The following is a 26,509-nucleotide window of genomic DNA, read 5'->3' on the forward strand; positions in this document are numbered from 1 at the left end:
AGAAAACTTGCCCAGTCAAGATGAGAGATTGGCACCCCCACCCACATTCCCTCAGTGGATGCTAACTGTGGCTCCAGCACCAGTTTGCCGCCCCTTCTCCCAGGCCTTGTCGGACAGTCATGGCCTCCATAACTATGAGACACCTTTGCTTTGTTGCGTCAAAGATGAAGAAGTTCTGCAACCCGCTGACCCCTGGCTCCACTCCCTGAAGACCGAGAGGAACAGAAACCGCACTGCTCCCTTCCTGCAGGCTCAACACTCACCAGGGGTCCTCCTTGAGCTGGACACACTCCCCCTGTGGCTGCCTGGGGTGGAGGGAGTTCCCTAAGGGGGGCTGGGATGTGACTCCGAAAATCCACCTGAGAACCGGGCCCTGGCATTTTGGGATCCTAGCTCAGCCTGCCATGGACAGCCCTGGAAGGGTCACACTCAATGTCTTATTTCTCTAGTTGCCACATCTAGGAGGTGGAGGCCATAGCCAGTTGGGAGGCTTTGGGGAGCCAGGATGTGAGCTCTGTGAGGGTAGGGAGTTCTGTTCGCTATACATGGTAGGCAATCACCACATCTTTGTTGGCTGATAGAATTAACGAACATTTCCTCCACAACACCATGACTCACTAACTTCCCCAGCTGTCCTTGTGACTTGGTGCACAGCTTGGGGTGGGGGAGGCATGGCCTGTTCCCATGAGGTGCTCACCTCCGGGAGGGCAGCTGCAGACATGTCCCCATGGATCAGTTCACAGCCCACATCGGGAAAACCCTCCCTAGCGGAAAAGGCCCATTCACCTGAACATAGATCTCACATTGGATGGTGCTGTGGTGGGGAGGTGGCAGAGGAGTATCAATCCTTTCAGGCTGTGATGGAAACCCAGTGACTGGTGTTCCAGTCGGGTGCCAGAAGTCAGTTCAGGTACGATTCTGTCTCAACAAAGACCTGTTACAGCAATCTCTCCATCAAGCACAAATATCTGAGCCCCTGGTGACAGCCTACCCATCCAAGCCCTAACGTACCCTGGGATTCCAGGCCAGTGGAGAGAAGTTCGCCATGTTGTGTTGGGAGACCAGAGCTTGGCCTCACTGCCCGTCTGCCCTCCACTCACTGCGCGCAGGGGTCACTCTCAGTTCTTGCCGGACCAACTTTCCAAGAAGAAAAAGAGCTTTCATACTGAGAAAAATCTCTGCCAGAGTACCAGCTTCTAGCTCAGCTACTAGCCTCCTGAGTTGCCCCCAGGCATGTGGGAGAGGGGCAGGCCCTGAAGACCACTATCTCCCTGCTGCCTGCTTCCTTTTGGCTGGCTGAATGGAGCTTCTAACGGGCGATTTTATTCTTTAATGATTTCAGGCTGACCCTTCCTCTCCACAGCTTTTCTGGGCTGTTTGGGAGAATCCCTGTGGCTCTAGTCACTCTGCGGCTATGTGATAAGGGACAGGGAGATAAAGGCATCTCCTTTGGAGGGGAAGGGGAGTGATTAGCCCCAAAACCTCCATGTTTGGGTGGCTGTGGGCCTGGCCAATGAGTCTGGGGTCTGTTCCATGGCAGGCTGCTGTCTTGAGGGAGCAGCCCTCACCCACACACTGACCCTGGGGCAGGCCAGCATGGGCATTCCCAATGCTTCCCTCCCCTTTGTCGGAAACCGGCTAGAGCCGTGAAAGGTGAAGGGAGGGCACACGGGAAAAACTTCTGTGGTCAACGGGATCCACCCAGCTGAGAGGAAACAAACCCAGGACTGTGAGGAAACATCCACCCCTGAGCTCCCTTTTCTAGGTGCAGACGGAACGTGGGACCATCTCACTCAAGACCCAGGGACTCAGGGTGGCTCACCTGTAGGCTAGAGTTGAAAGCCCAGAACCAGTCCAGAAACCAGAACCTAGACACTGGAACAAACTCAGAATTTACATCTAGAGCCCAGAGCCGAAAATTTAGAACCTAAAGCCCCAGCCAGAGCCCAATGTTTTGACACAGAGGTTAGATTCTTGATTTAAAACCTGGAGCTCAGACAACTGGACCAAGTCCTGAGAACCCTCCCTGCCCCAGTGTGCTAGAACACTCTCTCGGCCACCTCCAGCCCTCTGATTGGCACCTGACAGTGTTTCGAGTATTAATTACAGTCAGAGCTTTTCAACATGCAATAAAAAGCCTTTTAAACCGTTCCGATGGGAGGTGATTAACTCTATTAAGTGGCATTATGGATCTTCCTATCTGTTGCTTTCATAAACATAGTTGTAGGCGGAATGTTTTATTATGGGCATAAAAATGTCCCACATTACAATGCATAAGCACATATTGATGTTATATTTCTTTACCCTGCCGCACGCCCCAGTCCCTAACCACTCCGAAAAGAAACTACACGTCTTAATAATTTATGCTCCAAGTTTTAACCAGGATTATCAATGGCAGCTTTTGAGCTTTCTCTTTGGGCAACACAATAGATCATAGTAAAAATGCACCGACAAGCGATGTGTCCGTTTGATTTTTTCCACCTGAATCAGCAGCCCAAACTCCAGACACAGCAGTTTAGGGCAAGCAGCACACTGAAGAATTTAAGTCTAAGCATTTAATCTGTTCTTCCCATAAATTTCTGCTGCTTGTGCTTTATAATGATTCTACCAGAGGAAGTTTATTTATATCGCAGATTTTCAGCATCAGCACATTGAGAACACAAGGGCGATCGCTCAGTCAATAGCTTACAGCCATGTATAATATCACTCCGGAAATCAAAAGCCCATTTGAAGAAAAGAGGGCTCAGATTAAACTCACTTTAAGACATCAATAACTTGGAACTGGCTGAAGAGAAGTTATAAATAACCAGCCTGCGCATATGCAAATAGACATTCGCAGACGAGCCACTGCCGCCGCGCGCCCGGGATCCTCCGGCGGCCCCTCCTCCCCGGCGGCACGTGCGGCGGCGCGCGGGGGGCGGACCCGAGCGCACGTCACCGGGGGCGTGCCCTTCCGTCTCCCGGGGGACGAGCGCACATCCCTTACGCAGGCACCTCCCCACCAGCCAGAGGACCCGCTAGGTGTGGGTCTTGGGCTGGGCTTTAGGGTCGGCGAGGAGTAGGAACCTAACTTTAAAACCTAATGGATAGAAGAAACTAGCATCTTTCTGGGTTGTTTACCACGTGTCGGGGGCTGGGCCAAGGGGCGCTTTAATTACATCCACCGCTCTCAGCCATCTTTCTGACGCCATACCATTCATAGACGCGCAGTGGCCCCTCCCCCATGATGCTCTGCTGGGAGGGGGGAGTGGGGGGGAAGGAGGAAGCAATCGCACTTTGAAAAGCCCCCAGGGAGCATGCGTCCTGCCAAGCCCTCCGAGATCCACCGATTGCGTTCTCTCTTTAATCCTCACCGCGACTCTATGACTGATGGTCCCCATTTTACAGATGAGGAAATGAGGCTGAGAGAGAGTATCTTGGTCCTGGCCACAGAGTAGCAGAAGCAAGATTTGAATCAAGCTCTGCTTAATTCAAAGCCCTGCTTTTATAGTTAAACCGCTGTATTTCGCTGCTTTCTCCTTGCCCTAGACGCCTTCCTCAGGGCAGGGCCGGCCTAGGGGCCTAGGAAGATTTAGGGGTCACTTAGGAAGGTGAGGCCCAGGGTCAAAGGAGCACCATAAACGACCAGGATACAGACAAAGAAGGGGGATGTCGGTGGTTGGGGCTGGGTAGAGGCGGCTCAGAAGGCAAGTTGGAGGGCTGGCTGGTGGGGCCATCTGGGCGAGATCCCTGGGAGGGGCTTAGGCTAGGTGGGAGGGGCCTAAGCTGGGTTGGAGGAGGCAAGGCTGGTGGGAGGAGCCAAGGCAAAGTCCAGGCCTTGCAACTGGAGCCGGCTGGGGGTCTGGGTGCGGGACTTGATGTGGTCAGGGGAGCCTTCAGGAAAGGAGGGAAAGCAGGATAGACCCCGTGGGAGGAGCTAGGACCCCACTGGGTGGGGCTGGTGAACTCAATGGCCAGAGACAAGAAGCTGCAGTACCCCAGGCAACCCTGGAAATTGCTAAGGCCTCAAATGGCCAAGGGCTTATATGGCCAAAGCCCCTGAGATCACAGCAGCTCCTCAGGAGAAAGAGGAATGCTGCTCACTGCCCAGGAGCATGATGTGGCCCTGCAGAGAGCAGGGATCCGTCAAAAAGCGAGTTACCCCTGGTCAGTGGGCAATAAGATAAGTTTAAACCCTGCAAAAGTGGACAAGAGAATGTGACAGAGGGCAGAACATTAGAATTTAGTTATACAGAATCACCGAAGCTGATGACTGAAAGAAGCCAACTTTCTTCAGAATGGCTTTTGCCTAAAGACGCTCTAACTCTGGAGCCACCTCTATGTCCTTGCTCAAGCTGTCCCATCTCCCTGGATTCTCACCCTCCCTACTCTGTGCCCACGGCACTGTGGCGTTTATGCTTCAGTACCATGGGCAGAATTGAGCACTTTCAGCCACAGTCATTCATTCATTCATTCATTCACTCACTCATACGTTCAGCAAATATTGATTGGGCATATACCATGTGCCAGGCACCGGGGATACAGTAACGAACAAAACACACCAAAAGACCAGCCCTGTGGAACTTGGATTCTAGAGGACGTTTGGTGACCTCTCGGTCTCCTCCTTCTCAAGGGCAGGTGTGGTTCCGCTGGCTCAGGAGGGCTGGGAAGCACAGTCACTAAGAGTTGTCCTTCGTCATGTATTTGGCTGCAGTTGGTCCCAGAGCTCCTGGCAAATGGCTTTTCAGAGCCTCAAGCTGCATGACTCATCATCTCTCTTCCCTTCTTCCTAGGAGGCCTGGGGGTTTGCTCATGATTTTTGGAGGTCCTTCCTAGGACAAGGGTCATCGAGGGGATCTCTACTCCCAGATGAGTAAGGCCATGTCCTTCCCGATAAGTGACCTAGTCCTGGAAGGGTGATTATACCCCCCCCCCCCCCCCCCCGACCCCGGCCCCGCCCAATGCCAGGAGGGCTCCAGGCCAAGCCCCAACCAGAGCTTAGGGGGGCGGGGAACTGGCCCTCTGATGAATGCAGAGGGAGGCTGTGCTCATGTGTGCTGTCTGTTTGGTGGTGGGAGACGGAGCCTTCTCAGGAGGGGCTTCTGGATGAATGGAATGTTCAGAGCTTGGGCTTCTCTCCTTACGGACTGAGGCAGAGGCTGGCTGGAGGCCTCTGATCAGCCCCCAACTGCTACCTGCCCCCAGGGGAGGAGCTGGATTCCCAGGGGGCTACAGCCTCACGGGTTGGGGGCTGAGGGGACAGTTAACGGAGTCCCTCTCCCATTTTTGGCTGTGAGAACCAGCTCTTGTTGGGATGCAATGTTCCACTTGCCTGGAATTCTCGGCCCTTCCCCGGCCTCTCTGAGACACATACATGACTTTGTTTTCTACAGTTCCTTAGGAGGGCCCTCTGGTTTCCTTTTGGCAGCCATAGGGGGCCTGGGGATGGTGGCTGGGGAACCCTGATGAGGCCACATCTGACTTCCCTAAGGAGGACAAGCTTCCTCTGCTTGGGTGGAAGCCCCTGTGGAATAGGGAGAGACAGGGGTCAGTGTGGGCTGAGGGAGGAGGTGGCAGGAGCCTGGGCTGACCAGAGCCACACCTTGGGTGGAGTTGGATGTGACTTCAGCACACGTTCTTCCAGTGAGGGGGCCGGTCACTGCTGGGCCCCCACCTGGCTGGGCTCTGGCCTGGCCTTGTCTCCAGGGGCCCCCTGCCTGGGGAGAAGAATGAGTCACAGGGGAGAACAGTCATGTGAGCCCTAGGCTGGCAGTAGGGCCTGGGTGTTCCATGTGGTCTTGGGGTCTGGGAAGTTTTTCTGGAGGAGGAGCAAGGCTGAAGGCAGGTCTGAATAGGGGTGGGTGTGGGGGGCAGGCATGGTGAGCAAAGTGCAGAAGCTGAAGTGAGTGTATTGTTAGGCAGAGGCCCTAAGGGGCCGGCCAGTGAGACTGGAGGGGGCAGCAGCCTTGAGTGACAGGTGAGAAAGCTTAGTGAGAAATCAGGCCCACTGAAGGATTTTGACCAGGGCAGGGCCTGGTCAGATGGGTGCTTAGAAAGACTGCTCTGACTGCAGAGTGGAGAGTGCGGTGAGGGGGACAGGCCTGGAAGCGGGAGGAGGTGAGGAGGGAGCCCTGAGGGTCTGGCTGCAGAGAAGAGGGTAGGAGGAAGAACTGAGACCACATAGAGGCTGACCAGGTGGGAAGGAGGGACTGAATGAGGTAGGGGGTGTGGAGGCCCGGGAGGCTGGTCAGATGGGCTGAGTCTGAAAGGCCCTGGTGAAGAAGAGCTGACAGGCCTAGAATCCTCGTGGGGGCTTGGGACTCCCCAGCCCTGGACACAGCTTTGGCCCATGTGCGGGCACCTCTTCAGGTCTAGCTGTGTGGTGAAACCAGCAGTTAGCCATTGATGATTAAGTAGCTAGGAACTCAAGTTTTTTCTTCCTGTTTGCAATTACTGGTTATAGCTTTTAACTGTTTACCTACCCATTGTCAACTGTGCTGTTGAGGTAATATGCTATGTGACTCCCACTAGGTTCCTATAGATAACATCTCCCTGGAGCCTAGATCACCAGGGTAATGGGTGATTGAGCTGTTTTTCAGGAATTAGAACCCCTTGTCCACTTCAGGCTGGTTGAGACCACCAACCCATCAACTGGGCCCACGCAGAGGTCCAATAAGCGACCTTCTGATGTCAAGAGGCTAAAAACTCCACCCTCGGGTCATGCTGACACTGCCATTTTGTGAACATGCATCCTATGAAGAGGCATGAAGTCTGACTACACTTGTGCAGATCATCAATTACCTCATCTCACCTCCAATCATCTCTCTCCACACTTCAGATAACCTTGCCTCCCTACCCCATAAATATCCCTGAGTCCCCATTATCAGGCAAGTGGATTTGAAACTCATTCTCTCGTTTCTTCACTTGGCTGCCTTGTGATTAAAAAACCCTCTGTCTGCTGCAATCTCGTCGTCTCGGTGTTTGGCTTTCCGGCCAGTGGGCAAAAACGAACCTGATTCGGTAACAGTGGCAACCTGCAGCAGCCTTTGTGGGGACTCAGTGTCCATGAGCCTCTGAGACTCTGCATCCAGCTCCTCATTTTACAAATGGGGAGGCAGAGATTCAATGGTTGGGGGTCATGGGGGAGACTGACCTGGCCCAGAAGCCAGGCCCCTTCTATGTCATTACACCAAACACACACTTGCTGGGCATCCTCGTGGCCAGACCCGGAACTAGGTACCGAGGATATAACAGTGCATACAGGGCTGAGGGCGAGGCTCTGGGGCCAGGCAGTCTGGGTTTCCATCCCAACTCTGTCCCTGACCAGTTGGGTAAACACAGGAAAGTTACTTCACGTTTCTGAGCCCAGGTTTCCTCATCTGTAAAACGGGGGTTATAACTACCTACCTCAAAGGGTTTTGTGAGAATTAAATGTATCAGTACATGTGACATGTTTAGAAGAGCATCTGGAAGGTAATACCCTCAATAAATTCCCCAGGGCTGCTGCTTACAGGCTGCTCAAGTTACACACTGCACAACTCCAGGGGGCACCATTCACCTTATGGTCATCATAGATTTCTTCAGTTATTGTGACAATTTTCTGGTAGGTGGCAGGCAAGGGTCTTCAGAAACGGGTATCTTTTAAAATTTCACATAAAGTTGCTAAATTGGCCAGCGGTGGGGGTGTTCTAAAGTCATTGACAGTCAAGTGTGGGGAGACAGACATGAAAATAGACCATCAAGATGCTCGCTGGTGAGCCGGGTGAGTGAAGTCTGTGCACGTCTGCTGGGGTTAGCTGAGGAGAGGATCGCATCCTCCTGTGCTCCTCTCTTCCTGGCTGAGGCTAGTGCCTCAGAGCTCTGATTTGAAAACTGGGCCGTTACAGAAACCTCAGCCTCGTAGTGGTCTGGGGGCTGAGGAGAGCCTTGCTCCCAGGCCCTCCGACCGTCCTGTCCAGACTTGACTGCGACATGCAAGGCCATGAGGCTGCAGGTCCAGCTCTGGGAGGCCCATGTCCCTCTCCTCTGCCTCAGAATGTAAATGTCGAGTTCCTCTCCCTCCGCATTCAATTCCACTGTGGGAAAGGCAGGCGAATACAAAATAAATAACCAGAAGACCTCTGCACGCCAGGCTCCCTCGGCTCCAGCTCCGCAGTGACTAGCTCATAATTCACCTCCCACGTCCGACAACATGACTGGCCCAGAGTTCCTGAGGCAGCCCTCCCAGCTGGCCCACCTCCCCTGCTCGTCTGCTTCAGCCCAGGGAAAACCGAGCCCCTGGCCTCTGAGGAGAGGAGCGAAGGCCAGGGTCTGTAAAGGGGACATGATGGCCTCTGCTGAGCATATGCAGGGGGCTTTCGTGGGGAGCCCTAGAGTCAGGCTGCCCTCACCTCTGCAGCCTCCCCTCTAATCAGCAATCAGTGGAGGCCAGGCCTTGTCACCCCCAGACTCAGCAACCTGTGCTGATGGGGGCATCTTCCCCACCCTGGGGACCAGGGGTTAGAGGTGATTCCCGAAAGGGCGGGGCTTTCCTCACAGACCCTTGAAGCTCAGGCTGTTGAGCCTGGGAACATAGAGACCCTCGCCCCGTGCTGGCCTTTGTGGAGGAGTGCAGGAAGCTCAAGGGGAGTGAGCAGGGTAGGGAAGAAGAATGGGGGAGGAGGGGCCAAGTGGGAGAAGGCCACAGAAAGGGAGACTGTAGGCCCCAGGTTCCCAGTGGTGATGCGGCCTCTATAAGCCTCCCCAGGCCTCCTCATGGCCTTCTACCTCAGAGGCCTGGCGATCCCTGAGGGCTTCTCAGGCAGCTGAGAAGCCAGGGGAAAAAATGCATCTTCAGCCTCCCTGCTCTTGCCCCTGCCAGAGCCTCGGGAGCCTGGAAGGCTCTGGAAGCAGGACACCCAGGTGACCAACAGCCTTCTCAGGTGAGGCTGATCCCTCCAGGGTGGGGGCCGATCTTCTCCTCCCAAGGCCAAGCTCTCAATGCTCCAGGGGAGCCCCAGGCCCAAGGAGGGAGGAGATGCCAGCCAGGCTTCTGTCCTCCAGGCCTCACAGAGTCCCAAGCTCCCTCCCAGAGAGGGCCAGTGAATTTCTCCTGCTCTGCTGAGCTCCTTCAAAGATATCAGCACATGGTTAATCTTCCTTCTGTTCAGAAATGCAGAGTAATTTGCCCGAATGGGGATTTCTGCATATTTATACTAATGTCTGTGTTTAAAGCTTATGAGACAGGGAATTGCTGAGAGATGTCCATTAGCAATATATACAGACTGCAATTATTTCCTTATGGTGTGTGGTGTGACTGCAGAATACTTTATTTCAATGGAAGGAGCAGGCTTTGCCTACTGTGTTTTCTTATGTGCCCAAAGAAATCAATAAGAACAGAAAAGAAGTGAAAAGAGGCAAGAATAAAAGGAGTGTGACCTTTTAGGATCTGGGAGCCTTGAATATGCTACTCCAGGAACTGCCTTGTCCTCAGAATCTAAATGCACCCGAGTAGGGGGAATTCAGTGAATTTAAGAATGTGGATGAAAACTTGCAAACCCTCCCCAGGGTAAAGACAGCTCTCAATTCATTCCCCACAAGATGAGCCGGCGGGGGGGGGGCACCCTGTCAGAGACAAGCAGGAAGGGGAACAAGCGGTGTCCTCAGAGGACCCCACGTCTGACCTCCAGCTCCCTTCCATTTCCACCCCAGGACACAAGCTAAGAAGAAAAGCAGGTTTTGATCTGAAACAAAATAAGCCTCAAGCCTAGAGGTTCACAGACCAAAGCTTTCTGGAATCTCCATGGATTCTGGTAGACACCCACTTTTTCCTGGGGGAGAGGGAGGGAGAAGGAGCAGGACTGTTTCAGAACCAATGAGCTGAAAGCACCGGCTTGAAGACGGGGAAGGAAGAGCCTTGTCGGGGACCTGTAGTCAGTGGGTGCCCAGCCTGGGAGAGTGTGGCCAGGACGCCAGGGGAATTCCTCCCCTGAAAGTCCCCGCTCGTGCTCACCTCAGCTCCACCCAAAAACCCACCCAGCTTCTCCTGGCCTCTCATGTGACTTTTCTCTCTTGGTGCCAAAGAGCTTGCGGCAGACAAACCTCGAGCAGGCCTCACCAACAGCTCGGACCCCTGTGCACTCTGGAAGAACGCCTCAATTACCAGCCACTGCAAGAAATCATTGAGCCCAAGGTTGCCCCAAGATGCAGAACCGTCCTAAGGGGCTTTGCGGAGGAGAAAGGCTGGATAGGCCGGGGTGGAGGAATGCAAATGGATGATACTTGACTTTGTGCAACAGCAAACGGGCGGTGACATTTTTCACACCTTCTCCTGGGGGCCCCAGTGCCCCCTGGCCCTTCCCCTTCACCTGCCCTCACATCCCTCAGTCCTCCCAGTCGGTCTTCTGGACAGCCGGAGCACCTGGGCAGTGCCATCAGGCCACAGCCCCCTCCTTCCCGCCAGCGTCTGCTGTCTCCTGGCTTCCAAAAATCCGGCTTTCATCTGCCACCTCGACTTCCCCTCAGTGGGGAAGCACCATTCTTTTCCGGCCTCAAAATAGTTCCCTGAAGTCAGTGCTGACTTCTCACTGCCTTCTTGCACAGAAATCTTTTCCAAGAGGCGCTGGGGTCCAGAAGAGGGACAGATGGTCCCTTTCTTTTTATAACACGGCCAGTCTTTTGAAGTGAAGAGCTATAAACACAAGTTTTGCCTTCAGCAGATGTTCTGTGGGCACAACAAGTACCACTTTGTGCTCTTCAGCAACTGTGAGTGGTGTTAACCGGGGAGGAGACTGAAATTGGGTAGAGCACTGGTGCGTATTCAGGGAGCCCAGGGGCCATGGCATGATGGTCCCTGTTCAGTCTGCAGCCGGACCCTGTGTTTCTGCTCGGCCAGCTCCAGATCTATGCTTCGTGGAAATGGTGTCTGGTCAGCTTCCCTGGGCCCAGGGACCACTCAGCCCCAGATCTACCCGTGTAATGGCCATTTTTGAAGGGCTGGCGGTCTCGCTGTGTTCTTGTGCCCCTCTCCCAACTAATCCTGAGGCAAGTCTAAAGGCTGTGGGCTGGGGTGGATATTCTTCAAGAGATCCACGGTTCAGTTTTATCGCCTTCTCGCTTGAGCTGTTTCCCGCAGTGTTGTCTAGTTCTTATGGCTGTACTGGCCCGATTCTGGGACTTTGCAAAGGACAAGAATGGCCGGCCAGACATGACATCTGTTGAGCTCCCAAGGAGCTGAAGGCTGTGCTAGATGTCAGCGGGAATCCAATCCCCAGAGCTCTAGCCTGGTGGCTCCTCATCCATCGGTGACACACATACGAGACGTCAATAACTATTTCTAAATGGATGTGCTGCTGTTTGGTAGATTTCAAGAATTTCATTCATTTTTTTAAAAGGGCATAAACTCAATTAACAGACCTCATTAACTTCAAAGATGTGTCATCTTTGCATGGAATGGGCTCCGTCGTAGGATGACTGGCTCCCTTAACTTTATTGCACTGGCAATACTTTGTATAAGGCGTGGGAGATGTAGTGACAGGAAAGAGTCTCCAGGGCTGCCTGACTCCCAAGCTTCAGTGGCTTTCATGGTGGCCAGTGCCCGGTCTGTGGCTTCCTCAAAGGGCCCAATGTCCCTCAGGGATTTACTTTGGGAATTAAGTCCACCCATCACCCACCCATCATGCATCACTTCCGGAGATGAGGAAAGAACCCAAGAATCACCAGCTTATGTTGAGAAATATCAGACACATGACTCTAGGAGACGTAAGACAGTCATTGTGGGACTTGCCCACCCTTAGCCTAAACATGCCTAGTGACAAATATAGGCTGCAACCAGAAACTTCACGATGGGGCCGGCCCCGTGGCTTGGTGGTTAAGTGCGCGCGCTCTGATGCTGGCGGCCCGGGTTCGGATCCCGGGCGCGCACCGAGGCACCACTTCTCCGTCCATCCTGAGGCTGAGTCCCACATACAGCAACTAGAAGGATGTGCAGCTATGACATACGACTATCTACTGGGGCTTTGGGGGAAAAAATAAATAAATAAAATCTTAAAAAAAAAAAAAAAGAAACTTCACGATGGTTGCGGTGGAAAGAGTTTGAGCACTGGGGGCAGGCGGTCGGGATACTGGCTCCCACTCTTGCTCTACCACTTATACCTGGGCAAGCATCTCACCCAAGCCTTGGTTTTCCATCTATGAATCTGCCTCACAGGACAGCTGCGAGGGTTACATAAATACAGAGTGAATATATAATGAATATACAACACCCACTCCCCGCTCTGTGCCCTTCTGGAAGACAAGGCTGCATCGACCAGCACTGCCGCCAGCTTCCCTGGAGTGGCGGTTCCTGACCCACAGCCTGAGACCACCCAGCAGGGCCAGCCTTATAGTCCAGGTTGGTGTCATTACTGCAAAGACCCACAGGGAGGCCACGTGTCTACTTCTCTGGGACAAATGACATTAAATTAGGAATTCTGGAGTCACTGCCCACACCAAGAAAACCTTGCCTCGTAAAACTGTTGTTTAGTTTAAGAAGGTAATAAGTGTCTCCATATAGAAGAAAGATTGAAAATTATTTTTGAATTATTTTGGATCACCTATTTTCTGGAACATGCCTGTTCAAATGGCCAGATGGACCAAGAGCCTTCAGAATCACCATATGGCGGTTCCTAAACTTAGGGGCCTCCCAGGTCCTTGGCAACAGGTTCTATTTAGGGTGTGAATGCAGAGCAAGGCATCCCAGGCATGCTAACTAGGCCACTGTTTTGGTTCTCGAAGATGCTCTGGACTCTAATGGACAAGCATGGCCGACCACTAAAGGTGTTCATGCTTCCAGGAAGGAGCTGGGCTCTTTAAGTGGACCTCAACTTGCTGAAATAACCACAATAGAAGGGCAAATTTTGAAAGCCACAAATTAAAAAACAAAAACAAAAAAACATCCAATATTTATAGAGACCTGGAGGACAGGACTCTGCTCAGGAGAGCACACTAAGCAGGCACTTCCAGAACAAGCCCCCAACCATGGGGAGTGATGGGGTGAGGGCCCATAGCCAGAGTTGGAGAGTTTGCCCTTGACACCTTTCCCTCTCCTTTCTGGACAGTGTCTCTGCCCCGTCAAACCTCGCCCCCAGGGCCATCACGGACCTTGCCCATGGGGTGCCATTTATGACTGGGTCCCCCTTTAAGAGTGTGAGTGTCTTTTCCCTACTCTTCCTCCCATTCACGCCTGTGGAGCTGCAGGCGAACACTCTTGCTCCTGTGGGATGTGCTGTCTGATCACAGAGGCCTGGCAGTGTGCCCCATGGGCAGGGCCTGGAGAGGCAAGTGACCAGGCCCAGTGCAGCTCCGCAGATGCTGGGTCCTGTGTCTGTGTGGTTTTCAGTCTGCCGGGAGAGGAAGGCTTCTAGGATGAAGAACTCCTGGCAGCAGATGAAGTAATTATATGGGGCACCTAGGGAGTGGGAGTAGGGGTGGTTTCACAGGGGATTTTCTAGAGACAGTTTCTTGGGGTAATGTGATATCTTGGTGATACCTCTGAACATCAGTTTCCCCACTGTAAAATGAGGGGGGTTTCTAAATGACCTTAAAGTAATATCCTACTCTGGCATTCACTATAGTGGTGGAGGAGGGGTGGAAAGGAGGTGGATGGATTGTTGCTTAGGAGTAAATTCTCACTAACAGAGGGGCGGTGATGAGTGGCTTAGGAGAGCACAGCTGGGGGTGGTGGTGGGGTAGGCAGGGCTGAGGTACACCTAACTGGTTCTCGCGGCCAAGATTTTGTAGCGGTAAAAAGGCGCAGAAATGAGGGGAGGCTCTATAAAAAGGAATGATCAACAATCCTGATCCTGATGTGCAAGAGGAGGGTGGGGACCCCAAAGAAACCGGTGTAGTGGACAGTAGGACTTGGGCAAGATTTTTTTCTTTTCTCTTAATTTGAAAGTTTGAGTGTGTGCATGTGCCTGTGTGTATGTGAGTATGTGTTTTATACAAATAAGTCACGATAATTATACAAAGTTAGAATATCTGCAATGTGATGCTCAGGACCCAGGAGGTGACAGTCCCCTCTCCCTTGGGCTGCTAGCTAGCCTGTCAACTGGTGTCTCTTTAAGAGGCACTTTGAGAAGCCAGAGCATGACCAGGAAGGACCTCAGCATGGTAAAAGGACCCTTCACCAGATGAACAACTGAGGTCACTAGAGATATTTAGTCTGTAGAAAAGGAAATTTTGCCATCTTCAAAAATATGAAGGGCTGTCATGTAGAACAGGGACCAACTTTGCTCTGCATGGCCCCAGAGGGCAGGAAGTTACAGCAAGACAGCTCTTGACCATCTAACACGACAAACCATCTAGCAATTGGTGGCCTCCGCTTAGTCCCCAGTGGCGGAGGGCAGATTCCTGCTTCCACTAGATGGCTTCTGAGATCCCTCGCAGCAGGAAGGTTCTATGGAAATAAAAAATTAACCCCCAATATGGATGATTCTTATAATGGAAAATATAGTCAGTGCTCAATTAACAGGGAGCAGATTGAACAGCTTATAGGTAAACTGGTAAAAATGATACTAGTACATTTATGAAAAGGTTCAAATAACTATAAACCATGGAAGATATCCACAGTTCAGTTATGCATTGTTTGTAACTATGTAGTAACTGTGCTGTGGTAAGGGGCTACCCTTTCCATTTGCCAACTAGACTGACATGTAGCCTGTTATGGACTGAATTGTGTTCCCCTCAAAATTCATATGTTGAAGCCCTAACCTTCAACCTGACTATATCTGGAGATAGGGCCTTTAAGGAGGTAATTAAGGTTAAATGAGGGCAAGAGGTGAGACTCTAATCCAATATGACTGGAGTCCTTGTAAGAAGAGGAAGAGACACCAAAAGCCCATGCACAGAGGAATGGCCATGGGACGCAGTGAGAAGACAGCCATCTGCAAGCCAAAGGGAGAGGTCTCACCAGAAACCAACCCTGCTGGCACCTTGATGTTGGACTTAAGCCTCCAGAGCTGTGAGAAAAAAAATTCCTGTTCTTTAAACCACCCAGTCTGTGATTTCTGTTATGACAGCCCCAGTGGAATAACACATAGCCCAAGACATTGGCCTCGTGCAAGGTGGTGAAAAACTAATATGTGTTTGCCTCGGATGTGTGTAGACCTGGGTCTGAGGCATGGAGCAGTGACAACACTGTGAGGTCACTTGGAAGACGGGAGGAAAAGGCAGTGAGAGGCCCAGTGGGCAAAGCCAGACAGTTCACGGTGCTGTGCTTGGTCTCCAAAAGGCTGCCGGGAGAAAGCTCTACTTTACTAGAAAGTAAAGAAGAGCATTTTCTTGGTGATGCACTGAAAACATTTGGGCTTCTCTCTAAGATACATATTTTTAAAAGAAACAAGAGTTACACTAAGAAAACAGGCAATGACAACTGTCTCAATAGATGACAACATTTTGGCCATTCTTTTTCTTCAAGCAATTTACACAATATTTTGTGTTCTTAACCTACTATGCCTGTAGATTACCTTTTACATTTCTAGAATAGGGAGCGTGCTCCTGAATGGAATGTGATTTTAACCAAATCGTTTCTAATTAAGCCAGCGTTGTGTCACGTTTTCGCCAGTTTTGTTTCATGGTTTGGGGCACCATTTGCCTCCCCATCACACGGGGACAGGCAGCAGGCATGCCACACCTTTGCCCAGCTCTCCTCCTCTCGAAGCTCATTTTCAACTTCCAAAACCGAAGAACTCTAGGGTCAGCCTGACGGGGCATGCCTTTCCTAGCAAAGACAGCACATGCTGGATGTTTGATAGTGATGAGGCAGCAGGAAACTCGCCATTAACCTCTGTCACAACAGGAGAGAGAAAGGTTTACAAAGAATTTCTGGACCCTGGATGCCCACCAATTTCCCAGTGAGGGGTTAATGGCCCCCAAGTGTTTCCTACCTAGATCTAAGCCCCTGAAGACCAGGGAGTCTTCACCTTGCAAGACCAGAATGGCCTTGGGGACTGAGAAAATGGACTCTTGCCCAAGATCCTGGATCCTTACCAGCCGCCACTGGCTGGGAAGGTAAAGAAAGCAGCTGGGCACCCTGAGGAAACTACAGGAATGGACTTTGTGTGCCAAGGGTTCAGAGAATGGACTTCTTGGGCCCTTAAGCGTAAATCACTAGCTGAACCTGTCTCAAATCAGGACAGGCCTCGTGAACCATTTGAGTAGAAGCGTGTGTGTGTAACTCTATGATAGATGAATCTACTGAGAAATCATAACTCTGTGTCACTGGCACTTATCTCAAGCATTCTTCCCTAAGATCTGGCACTTTTAGGACTACCACCTTCTGCTTGCCTTCCCTCCATCATTCTGCCTGCTTTTAAAGGCCCAGTCCACACCGACCTCTCTTTTCCAGACCCTGTGGCTCTTATTGCTGGCACTCTCTGAACTCCCCAGGTGGAGTGCAGCCTCCTCCAGGGAGACCCCCGTCCCTCCCAGTGCCTGGTATGGTGTCTGGAACACCATGGGCACCACCACAGGGCCTCAAGTCCAGTAGGAGCCAAGACCTGTACGGGGTGTGCAACTGGCACGCTGCCTTGTATCTTTTGCCTGGGAGAAGCCTAGTGTGAGTTCTGCACACAGTAGATGCCTAATACTACGTTAGTTGCTCAATAAATGCTTGGCGGTACAGCATGGCACGACTCAAGCCCCTCAGTGGCCTCTGAGTGTTAGTGATCTAGAACCTAGTGGTCATCCCTGCTGGGGTCTGCATGGGCCACCGCTCCTGACAGAAGACAGGGCTTGGACCAGGGCAGCTGGCTTCCCACTGCGGGTCAGCACCAATTCCTAAAGTTCCTGGGAAGGAGCTGTTCCCTCCCTTTCCTCCCATCTGAAGAGCCCTCTCATTCCCATTGGCATCTTGACTCCTCTGGCTCTGCCTGTTGGACAGTTAGGGCCAGAGCAGGATTTCTGACCTAGAAGATGCTCAGCAGAGATTTGGGGCTGCAAGTCCATATGCTACTCCCAGCCCCAGGTACTCAGCTCAGTGAGGAGGGGCCCAGGGCGCCTCACTCTGCCTGGGTCCTGTTGAGCAGTAGGGCCCTGAGAGAGGTGCACACAGCTGGCGTGCAAGGGGCGCCTCCTGCTCTGAGGATGACACGGTCTCTGGGTGGTCTGGCCACTTTTACTGCATCTTTCCGCTTGCCTGGTTCACTCATCGCCATATGATCTGTTAACAAAACCGCTAAGCCCTGGACAACCCTTCAATTAACGATTAACAAATCCCTCGAGGACAGAGCCCTATGAAGGGGAGGAGTGCTTTCCAAGGCAGGGCTCGGGCAGGTACCGTCCAGGCCAGCGGGGAAGACCTCATGTAGATGGGGTTTCAAATTCTACAGACTCTGAGACACACATTTCCTGGGGGAGGGTGTGTGTATTGGGAGCGAGGGCTGGAAAGGGGAAGTTAGGGTAACAGAGTGGGTTTGGTTCCAGATCTGTGTTGAGGGTTATGTCAATCAGATCTGGAAGATTATTTCGGACAATCTTGCTTTAACAACAATGGCGGTCCTGAGCCAAAGATGCCCCAGACAGTATTTCTTCTCCAGGATTCTTTAGAATGTACAGTAGTGGTAGTCATAGCAACAGCTAACATTGTGAACTTACCACGTGCCGGGCACTGTGTTAAGACTTTATGTACATTATTAAATTCTTAAGACATGTCTCTGAGGATGGCACTGTTATTATCTCTGTGTGACAGATAAGGAAACTGAGGCTTAGAGAGACCAGTTTTCTAGCACAAGTTCATTGAGTCAGCGGGTAGTGGAATCTGAATTCTACCCAAGCAGTCTGGTGCAGAACCTGGGGTCCTGACCCCCTTCCATGCTGCCAGCCATGTGCTCCTAACTCTCTCTCTCCGCCTGCAGCCTTGGTTGGTTGGTCTGTAGAAGCGACATAATTCCATTTGTCCCATCTATGGGTATGGCCATGGAGGTGGACCCCTGCAGTGACCCTGGCACCCTGATATCAAGCTGAATGTCGCAGGATGCTGAGAGCCCCTGTGGGTAGTTAGGAGGAGCCCTCCCAAGACAAATAGCTCCTGGAATCAGGAGGAAGGTCCCAGCAGCAGGCTGGTTCTTTCCAGTTGTTATGGCAATGGTGGAGGATTGTAAAATGTTACAATGGGAGAAGGCAATTTTCTGATCAAAGTGGACCCCTGGGAACTGGGTGCTTCAAACATCACGATGTTAATGCAATCTCCTAAGACTCTGGAGGGCAAACTGGTCTTGGCTTTGTCACATTACCCAGGGCCCCTAAAAGGCCACGGACACTGAAAGATGGCCCTGGTACCAGTAGTGAAAATAATAATAGCAAACACGTTTATAGTGATTACGATGTGCTAGGCACTATTCTAAGGGCTTTAATTAAGTAAAATAACTGAATTCCCACGACAACTCTAAGAAGCCAGTTCTGTTATTATCCCTCTTTTACAGATGAGGAAACTGAGGCAGAGTTTCAGATCCCATATGCTCTGGGGCAAGTATTTTGGTGGAGGTGCTTGGGTACAGTAGGAACTTTGAAATAGATGGACTTCCACTCCTAGAAGCATGGGATAGGTATGGGGGGTGACCGGCTACAGAATGAAGTCTCACAGGGGCACTTTCCTATATGCTTGGCCCTCCAGTACCAACCTGCTTTCAGCAAAGGGAGGAGGTAGCTAGAGAGAAGTCAGAGCCTCGGTGGATAATTCCCAGCCCAGTGAGTACTTTGGGCCTTCATTCATCTAACGCTTTTGGGGCATCTCTTAGCGCCAGGAACTGGCTGGGATACTGCAGATAGGATGGGAATGGCATAGAGTCCTTGTCTGTCACCACCCCAGGGGCTCATAGTCTAGTGGGAGAATGATCCAGGAATGTGCAAACTGTATCGCAGGCGCTCCGAGGGCCGAGGCACAGAGCGCAGCTGGATGGGAGAGAACCCAGGGCTTGGAGCGGCTACAGGGCAGCCTGCGAGCAGAATGGCAAGAGATGAAGGGGGAAGCCAGCAGGAGCCGGATCCTGAGGCACCATGTCAAGGGTTGGGCACTGTCCCGACAGCAGCAGGGGTCATTGGAGGCATTCGATGGGGAGTGACAGGACCAGACCTGTGTTTTGCAAAGACCACTCTGCACTGTGGGCTCTGGACTGGAGGGACACACAGTGGGCCTGGAGGCCACCAATGCAGGCCAGAGGTGATGGTGGCCTGAAAGGGGAGTGGTGGTAGGGACGAGAGAGGATCAATCCAGAGGAGGCAGAATCAAAGGAGTTTTCAGACTGAGTGCATAGGGGCATAAGGGTGGGTCAAGGACCACTGCAGGCTTTTACTCTGAACTCCTGGATGGATTCACGATGTCATTTCAGACAGAGGACCAGGAAGAGCAGGTATATGGGAAGATGATTTCAGTTTGGACATTTTGTGCCTTGGGGCTAACCATGTGTGGGCAAACAGCTTTATCATGCATTCCCAGCTTCTTCCAGAATATTTATTCAGGTTGCAGAGGGAGCAGCCTGCCGTGGCGTGTCACAGGCTGGGGCAGGGAGATGAGATCTGTGCTGGGCTCCATGGTTGCAGAGAGCAGTCCTGATCTCCCTGCCAGGGAGGTGACGCATCCCCCTCCCTTTTAGGGACGGGAACATGGCAGTCCCGTTAAGCTGCCAGCCCTGTGAACAAGCGTGGGCTCCTGGCATCTCCTCTGCCCTGAGGTGGGGCCCTGCCTTTCCACGCCTTCACTAGCTTCTCTTTCTGCCGAACTCTCCAGACCTGGGCTACTGTCGACAGGAACAACTGTTTTTGGTGTTAAGTGGGCACAGTGCTATGTACGTTCATGTCCACGATCTCATTCAATCCTCCTCTATGTCTGACGAGGGTGGTGCTGTCACCCCATTTTAAAGATGAGGAAAGGGAGGCTCAGAGCGGTTAGGAGACTTGCCCAGTCACACAGCTGTTCACTATGCCTCAAAGTCTCTTTAGCTGCTCCTGTCTTCGCCACTCGCGGACACTGGGGCAGCTGCTGTCCAGCAGAAGGCAGCATGAGGACAGACAGAGCTCCTCTGGGTGGAGGTCCAGGGGCAAGGATGGGAAGGGAGCAGATGTGGAACCACAGGAAGGGGCTGCGCACACCCCACTGCATGGCTCCCTAGCCCTGGGGATCCTCATGGCCCTAGGCCTACAAAATCTAAAGTCGGAAGAGACAAGCCTCCTCACTTCAAGTCAACCTGGACTTTGCTTATTGGTCCAGAAGCAAGTGGGAGCGGGTGCAGCCTGGCTCCTCTCTCCCTGGACATGCAGGTGAAAATACAACAGTCTTTCTGCAGCTCACCACTAGGTCTTGGGCTTTAAAAAGTCTCCAGCCACCACCAAAAATCCTTTGTGGAAGAAGGTAGGGGCTAGAAAGAGCGACATCAATAGCCTGTACTTCTGCTGTGACACACATGGCTGAGCTCACATGGTACTGATGAGTGACATTAGACATGGAGGTCTCACAGACCTGAGGGTGGCCACCACCTCTGCCCATGGATTAGCTCGGGGTCCCAATCCAACCACAAGACAAACAGCTCAGGTATTTTATAACAGGATTCAAATGGAACCAATTCTTTTTTCCTCCCTTTTCACGTTGCACACATGAAATCTACTTTAATTAGCTTTCAATATATAATCTTAAAAAAAAAAAAGAAATCCTACCGATGTTCCCACCCCCAAATTGTTGTTTGAGAAAGATTTATCTTGTAAGTTTCTTAAGAAAATCTCTATGTGCTCAATGCATTTAAATAACACTCATTAAAGTGAACTGCATGCAAACTGGCTTCTCTAGTCACAGAGGAGAGACAATCGCTTGACCTATTGCAAATCAAAAGGCATTTCCACACTACCTTTATTTTTCAATTGGTTAAGTTTTAAATTAAAGTCCCAAACACCCTTTTTGGGAAGGCAGACTAACAGAGCCCCAACTGAAATTCCAGCTCAGTCGATTGGAAGATAATTACAAGAAACAGAATGTGAAATTTTAAATCAGGGCACTAATGAAGTCTAAAAATACCAGTGGCCCATCCCTCTGGCTGGCAAGACCTGTTCTTCATGGAAGGGATCTCTCCATAATTACGCAACCCCGGGAGAGGCCAGGTTGTCACGTCAAACAATAGTAGGAAAAATCGAGGGACTTTAATGAGCTAGATCTCAGGGTTTTCTGTGGTGGATCTTATTATAATACTGGGCAAGCTTTCAAACAGAGAACAGGAGAAAAGGAAAGTTCTTTTTTTTTTTTTAAGTGGAGTTCTGACTTGTGTTGATGCCATCACACAGTGCCTCCTGGTTCCCGCTCGGAGCCAGCTGTCTGTCATTTACGAGTGTGAAATCAATTGGGCTTCGGAGATGTAAAATCCCTAGGGGCAAAATTAAAAGTGACCCAAATCCAAACCCACGTGGTCTTGTCAGGAATACGATTCTCACATGGCAAGTTTCAAAGATTTGATTTCAAAATTCAGGTTTCTTATTTAAAAAAATATGCAGTTGTTTGACATTAGATCTGACAGACAAATTATAGCTTTAGCAATAAAGGCTTTTAAGATTGGAAATTAAAGGAGAAATTACTTAAAAAAAAAAAAAAACACCCAGGCTTGAGTGGGGCATTTGTATGTGCGTGCTTCATTGTCTTCCTTCACGGGAATATAAGGGGGTAAACCAGCTGATGAGGGCTGTAAATAGGCAACCAAGTTAAATGTAACTTCTGGAGAAACAGCCAGCTTGCTGGCAACCTATGGAAATCAGTGTGACAGACGGTTGTCACTGGCTGGAGCTAGAGGCATCTTGCTGGCTCACCAGAAGGCGGGGTGTGGACACGTTCTAGGCCCACCTCATCTCTGGCCCTCCCCGAGCACCGAATCTATCCTACAGCGGCTGGAAGAACAAACCCCACTAGGGGCCCTCTCTCTTCTCCCCTCTTCTCCTTGGGCTTGGGCCCACCATAGAGGATAGTTCACATCATGTGGCCCCACACAGATGTTACAGGAACAGCTCTGCAAAGGCCTGCAGGCCCAGTGCACACAGGGGCCCAGCAGGGGCCTGTCTCTACCACCTGTATCTTCCTGATCTTCTGGGCTCAGATGCCTGGCGGTGATCAGATATGCCTGCGGCTGGCAGCTTTGGGGAGGGGGATCCCAGGTCCATGCTAAGCCCCAAACCAGGGACTCCAGTCCCATCTGGGTCAGTCACCTTTTGGACAGAACAACTCCTTTTCCTAGAGGCATGCCTGAAACTTGGCAAGTCAGCAAGACCTTCCACCAGCCCTGGGAGGCCCCCGGGGTTGGGGGTTATGTCCCCCCACAGTGGGGAGCAGGAAGCCCATCTAGTGCCTCAGGCTTTGCCACAGTCTTGGGAGCAGCTGGGACACCCTGGGACCAGGGTGTCAGAGTTGGTGGCATACAAACTGGGAGTAAGTTTTTTTTAATGGGAGAGGGAGCTTAACCAAAATAATTCAAACAAAAAATCAATTTAGTCAATTTTTTAAAAAAAGGATCTTAAATAAAGCAAGAGTTTACTAGAATTTAGATGTAATTTTCTATAATTTTGTCATTTAAAACTAGTGCTGATTTCCCAAACAAAGGCAGTCGGGGCAGAAACAGATTGAGAATTAAACCCAAGGGAGATCTAGACATGGCTTTGTTGTTGGGATGCTTGACAAGGCCTGAAAATTGCTTGAAAGGACAAAGATCGAGATTCATGAGAGCAGGTGGGAAAGAATGGCTGGTTGGAGTCATTGCTGTGCTAAGAGGCAGGGCCCCCCGAGATGCCATCTCAAGGGGCTGTAAGCAGGGAGGCTGAGAAGTCATGTCCAGACGTCCACACTTCCTAGGACCATTTATTGTTTCCTTTTAAAGGAGGCCTGGATGCCCCAGCAGGGCAGACCACCCACTGTGTACCCTCCTGCCTGCACCTGGGGCAGCCTGGCTGCCTCCCCTCTCCCCTCAGCAGGAGCAGGGGCCTGGCTGTCTGGAGCTCTAAGGGACAGACAAATCTCCCCAGCCTCCTGTGGGAAGCCCCCTTTCTTCCTGCCTGATCCTGCATCCTGCTGGACAGATCCCCCAGATGGACGTCAGGAGTGAGGCCTATTTGCTGATGCCCTTTGCCCTACCCCTCAGGCTGGGGGCTCATCCTCCAGGCTCTTTTCTCAAGGATCTGCCTTGAAAACTGCCCTGGGGCTGGGGGAAGGGGCTAACTGAAGCCCAAGGCTGGAGGTGTCCTTTCCTGGAGCCTCACAGGGCCACTGTTGGGTCCTTGAAACAAAAAATTCAACTGGCTCAGGATGGTCTGGGAGCGTCACCTGGGCCTAACCTAAAGGCCTGGAAGCTGGTCTCATCCGATGGCATGGTGGAGGGTGCTTTTCCAGGGAGGGACGCGGACAGTCATGTTCTCACTGTCCTCATGGGTGGAATATGGAGAAGAACCCCGAACGCACTGTTCCATGGAGCCCTAAGAGGAGCAGATGATTCCTGTTCATTCTGCACTTGGCCTGGCCTTGGGGTCAGAGGTGAGAATGGCCCAGGGCTTGGGCTGGAGGTGGAAGGATCCAGACTTTGCAGGCTCTCCCCTCCCCTCCTCTTCTTGCTCACTCACATTTCCCCACCTTCCTTGTCCTTCCTTCCTCCACCATCCCCTCTGCCTCCTCTGTCTGAGGCCAGGCTGTCTTGGGCAGAGGGAGGGCCCACTGCAGCCTCCGGGTTGAGTGAGGCCAGGGAAGGAGGTGCTGGAGAGCACAGGCCACCGGGAACCACACTCCTGTCTGCGCTGTGTCGTAGTGACCACGCGAGGAGGCACAGAGGCGGGCACGCAGGGAGCATGTGGGCAGCAGGACTTACCTTTGGGGTGCCCGGGGTCGGTGAACTCATACTTCCCCACACCAATGGTCCGTAGCATCTGCAGCCCGTGGGCCGAGTCGGTCGTGGGGGGCCCATTGGTGGCAGGGGCACCACTGGGGAGGGTGGCAGACGGCTGGGCTGGTGGTGGTGGAGGCAGCAGGGGCCCTGCCATGTGGCCGTTGCCCACAGCGGTGGGTCCTGGGCGGGCCACCTGCCCCACGCCAGGCAGGGTGGACACGGCCAGGGGCTGCGGGCTGGCATACAGGGCCTGGGCAGGCATGTTGACCACCACGCTGCTCAGTGGCTGAGAGGGCGGCTGTGGGAGCGAGTAGTGGGCTGGCATCAGCGGGAGCTGGGGCCCCACATGGGGGGGCAGTGAGGGGGTCACCCCAATGACCGGGGCCTGGACGTTCACAGCCGGGCTGAAGGTGGGAGGCTGGGCCACTCCATAGGAGTGTGCGATCAGGGCGGGCTGGCTCCCGGCGGCCACCGTGGTCACCCATGGCCCTGTGCCTGCAAGGGAGATGGAAGAGATGTCATCTACCGAATACACATGGACTCAACAAACACCGACTGCCCGAGGCCCTGGACTAGGTGCTGGGGTCACAGAGCTGGACGAGACACGTGCGTCCAGGAGCCCTCAGATTAAGACTCAGTGATGATGGTAGCACAGGATAAGTGTTTGTGGGGTATATGAACAGATGGCTATGGGGGCTCAGAGGAGGAAGCACCATCTGCCTGGGAGAGCTCGAGAGGCAGCAAAGCAGAGAGAAAAAAGCAGAGACCTTCAAAGAGATCTGGGTTCAAATCTGGACTCTGCCACTTACTAGCTAACAGCCCTGGGCAAGTTGCTTTTCTCTGAGCCTCATTCTTCCCACCTGTTAAGTGGAACTAGCAACACCTACCTCATAGGTCTCCTGGGAAGAACAGAATGAGGAAAATGTATTTGGGGGGAAAAAAAAAAAACTAGCAGTGTCTGGCATGTGTTAAATCTTCCATAAATGTTGGTGTTTTTCTTTCCTTTCTGGAGAATCACTGTCTGAAGGAGGCAGGGAGAAAACTGGATAGTAGGTATTTGTTGGGTAAGGCGAGAGCACCAGAGCATGGAGCTGTGCAAGGGCCCTGTGGTGCAGGAGGTGGGGGCTGTGGGGGAAGGCTGGCAGGGGCTGCTCTCCACGGCCTTGCTGGGGGCCAGGCTTTGTGCTAAGCAACCTCTGCATGGCCAGCCCTGGGGGAAACAAGAGAAGTCCATTTTGGCCCTTAAGGAAATTTTGGCTGAAGAAGGGGGTCTAGACACACCTCCTGATATCCAATACAAGATGCAAGGCCAGCTGTGCCCAATCAGGGCCCACGGTCCCTTGAGCTGAGCTGACATTGAGGTGACCTAAGCAGGATTGTGAATGAAGCCAGAAGATTCTGTGACAGGGAAGGCCAGTCTGGGTTGCCTCTGACTGAATGAGTCTGAGTCTAGGTCTCTGTCACCCAAATGCCACTTTGGTTTTCTTGATGCCTCTGGAGTGGCAGTACAGACTGAGGGTGGGGAGACTGAGGAAGGAGTGTGCGGGCCGGGGTGCCACTCAGGACCCCCATCCCCAGAGGCTAGAAGGGGGGCTGGGAGGTCCCTCAGATGAATAAGATTGTGAGGCAGAGCAGGAGCCAAGAGGGCGGGGTGGCTATCAAACCACTGGTGGTGCTGTCACTGAGGAGTCACCCAAAGGGAGAGCTGCTCGGTATGGTGGTGGAGAGCCAGGCTCGAGTCAGACAGACAGCACGTTAGTCCTGGCTCTGCCCCTCAGTAGCTGTGTGACCTTAGGCACAAGCCTTCCATGAGTCAGTTTCTTCATCTGCAACAGGACAATTACAACACCAACTTCATAGGTTGCTGCAGGCATCGAGGTGACACTCAGAATAAGGAGCATGACAAATATGCAGCAAACAGTTCTGATTTTGATAACAAGAGAAGTTGGAGAAAACTAGAAACCGACCAATGGAAGCAGTGCCAGCAAGGTTCTAGAATGGGCTGCTAAGGGGGATTGTCTCCAAGCTTGAAGGAGAGGAGGTGATATCACTGGGATCCAGCCTGGTGTCTTAAGAACAAGGCAAGTCATCCTAAACTCAGCTCTCCAGGATTAGCCAGGGAGCCTGGAAAAATGCATCAGAACTTCAGAGCACAGCTGGCAAGATCTCAGGCAACTCTGTGGTGAAGGTACAGAGATGCTATTCCATGGAGGCAATTGATTTATGAGCTGGCAAATGGCCCAGAGGGTGCTGGAGACCCAAAGGGAGATCTCTAGTGATGTGCACCAAGCCCTGCTCACCATTTCTATCAATGATTCAGATGATGATGTGGGAGATATCATCACCAAGTCTGCAGGTGCATAGTATTGGGAGAGTTGGGCACAGGTCAGCAATAAAAGCAGGACTCTAAGAGATCCTGAGAGTCGTACGGGAAGATATTGACAAGGTCTTGCCCTTGGGTCCCCACTCCCATCTGCTGAGGCCAGATGATGGACAGGGGTTGGAGTAGTCACCATGACAGTCTTGGGGTCTTACTGTTGAGGCAGCACGTGCTGTGGCTGCCAGCAGAGCAAATGCGATCCAGGGCTGCAATGGTCAGAGTAGAGGGGCTGAATGAAGGAGGTACTGATCAGACCACATGTGGGTCCTTTGTGTTGGGTACTGGGCACTGAGGG

At 52.2% G+C, this 26,509-nt stretch overlaps 1 protein-coding gene across 1 annotated transcript in view; it reads right to left on the minus strand.

Annotated features, from left to right (window-relative positions):
• Positions 1-26,509, minus strand: part of KLHL29 (kelch like family member 29) — a 306,684-nt gene that overhangs the window by 41,344 nt on the left and 238,831 nt on the right. The window contains exon 5 of the mRNA XM_058551720.1: positions 23,817-24,329. Within this exon, the coding sequence (XP_058407703.1) occupies positions 23,817-24,329 (513 nt within the window). The remainder of the gene's footprint in view (positions 1-23,816; positions 24,330-26,509) is intronic.

This window comes from Diceros bicornis, chromosome 12 (assembly GCF_020826845.1).
Source record: "Diceros bicornis minor isolate mBicDic1 chromosome 12, mDicBic1.mat.cur, whole genome shotgun sequence".
Classification (NCBI taxonomy): Eukaryota; Metazoa; Chordata; class Mammalia; order Perissodactyla; family Rhinocerotidae; genus Diceros; species Diceros bicornis.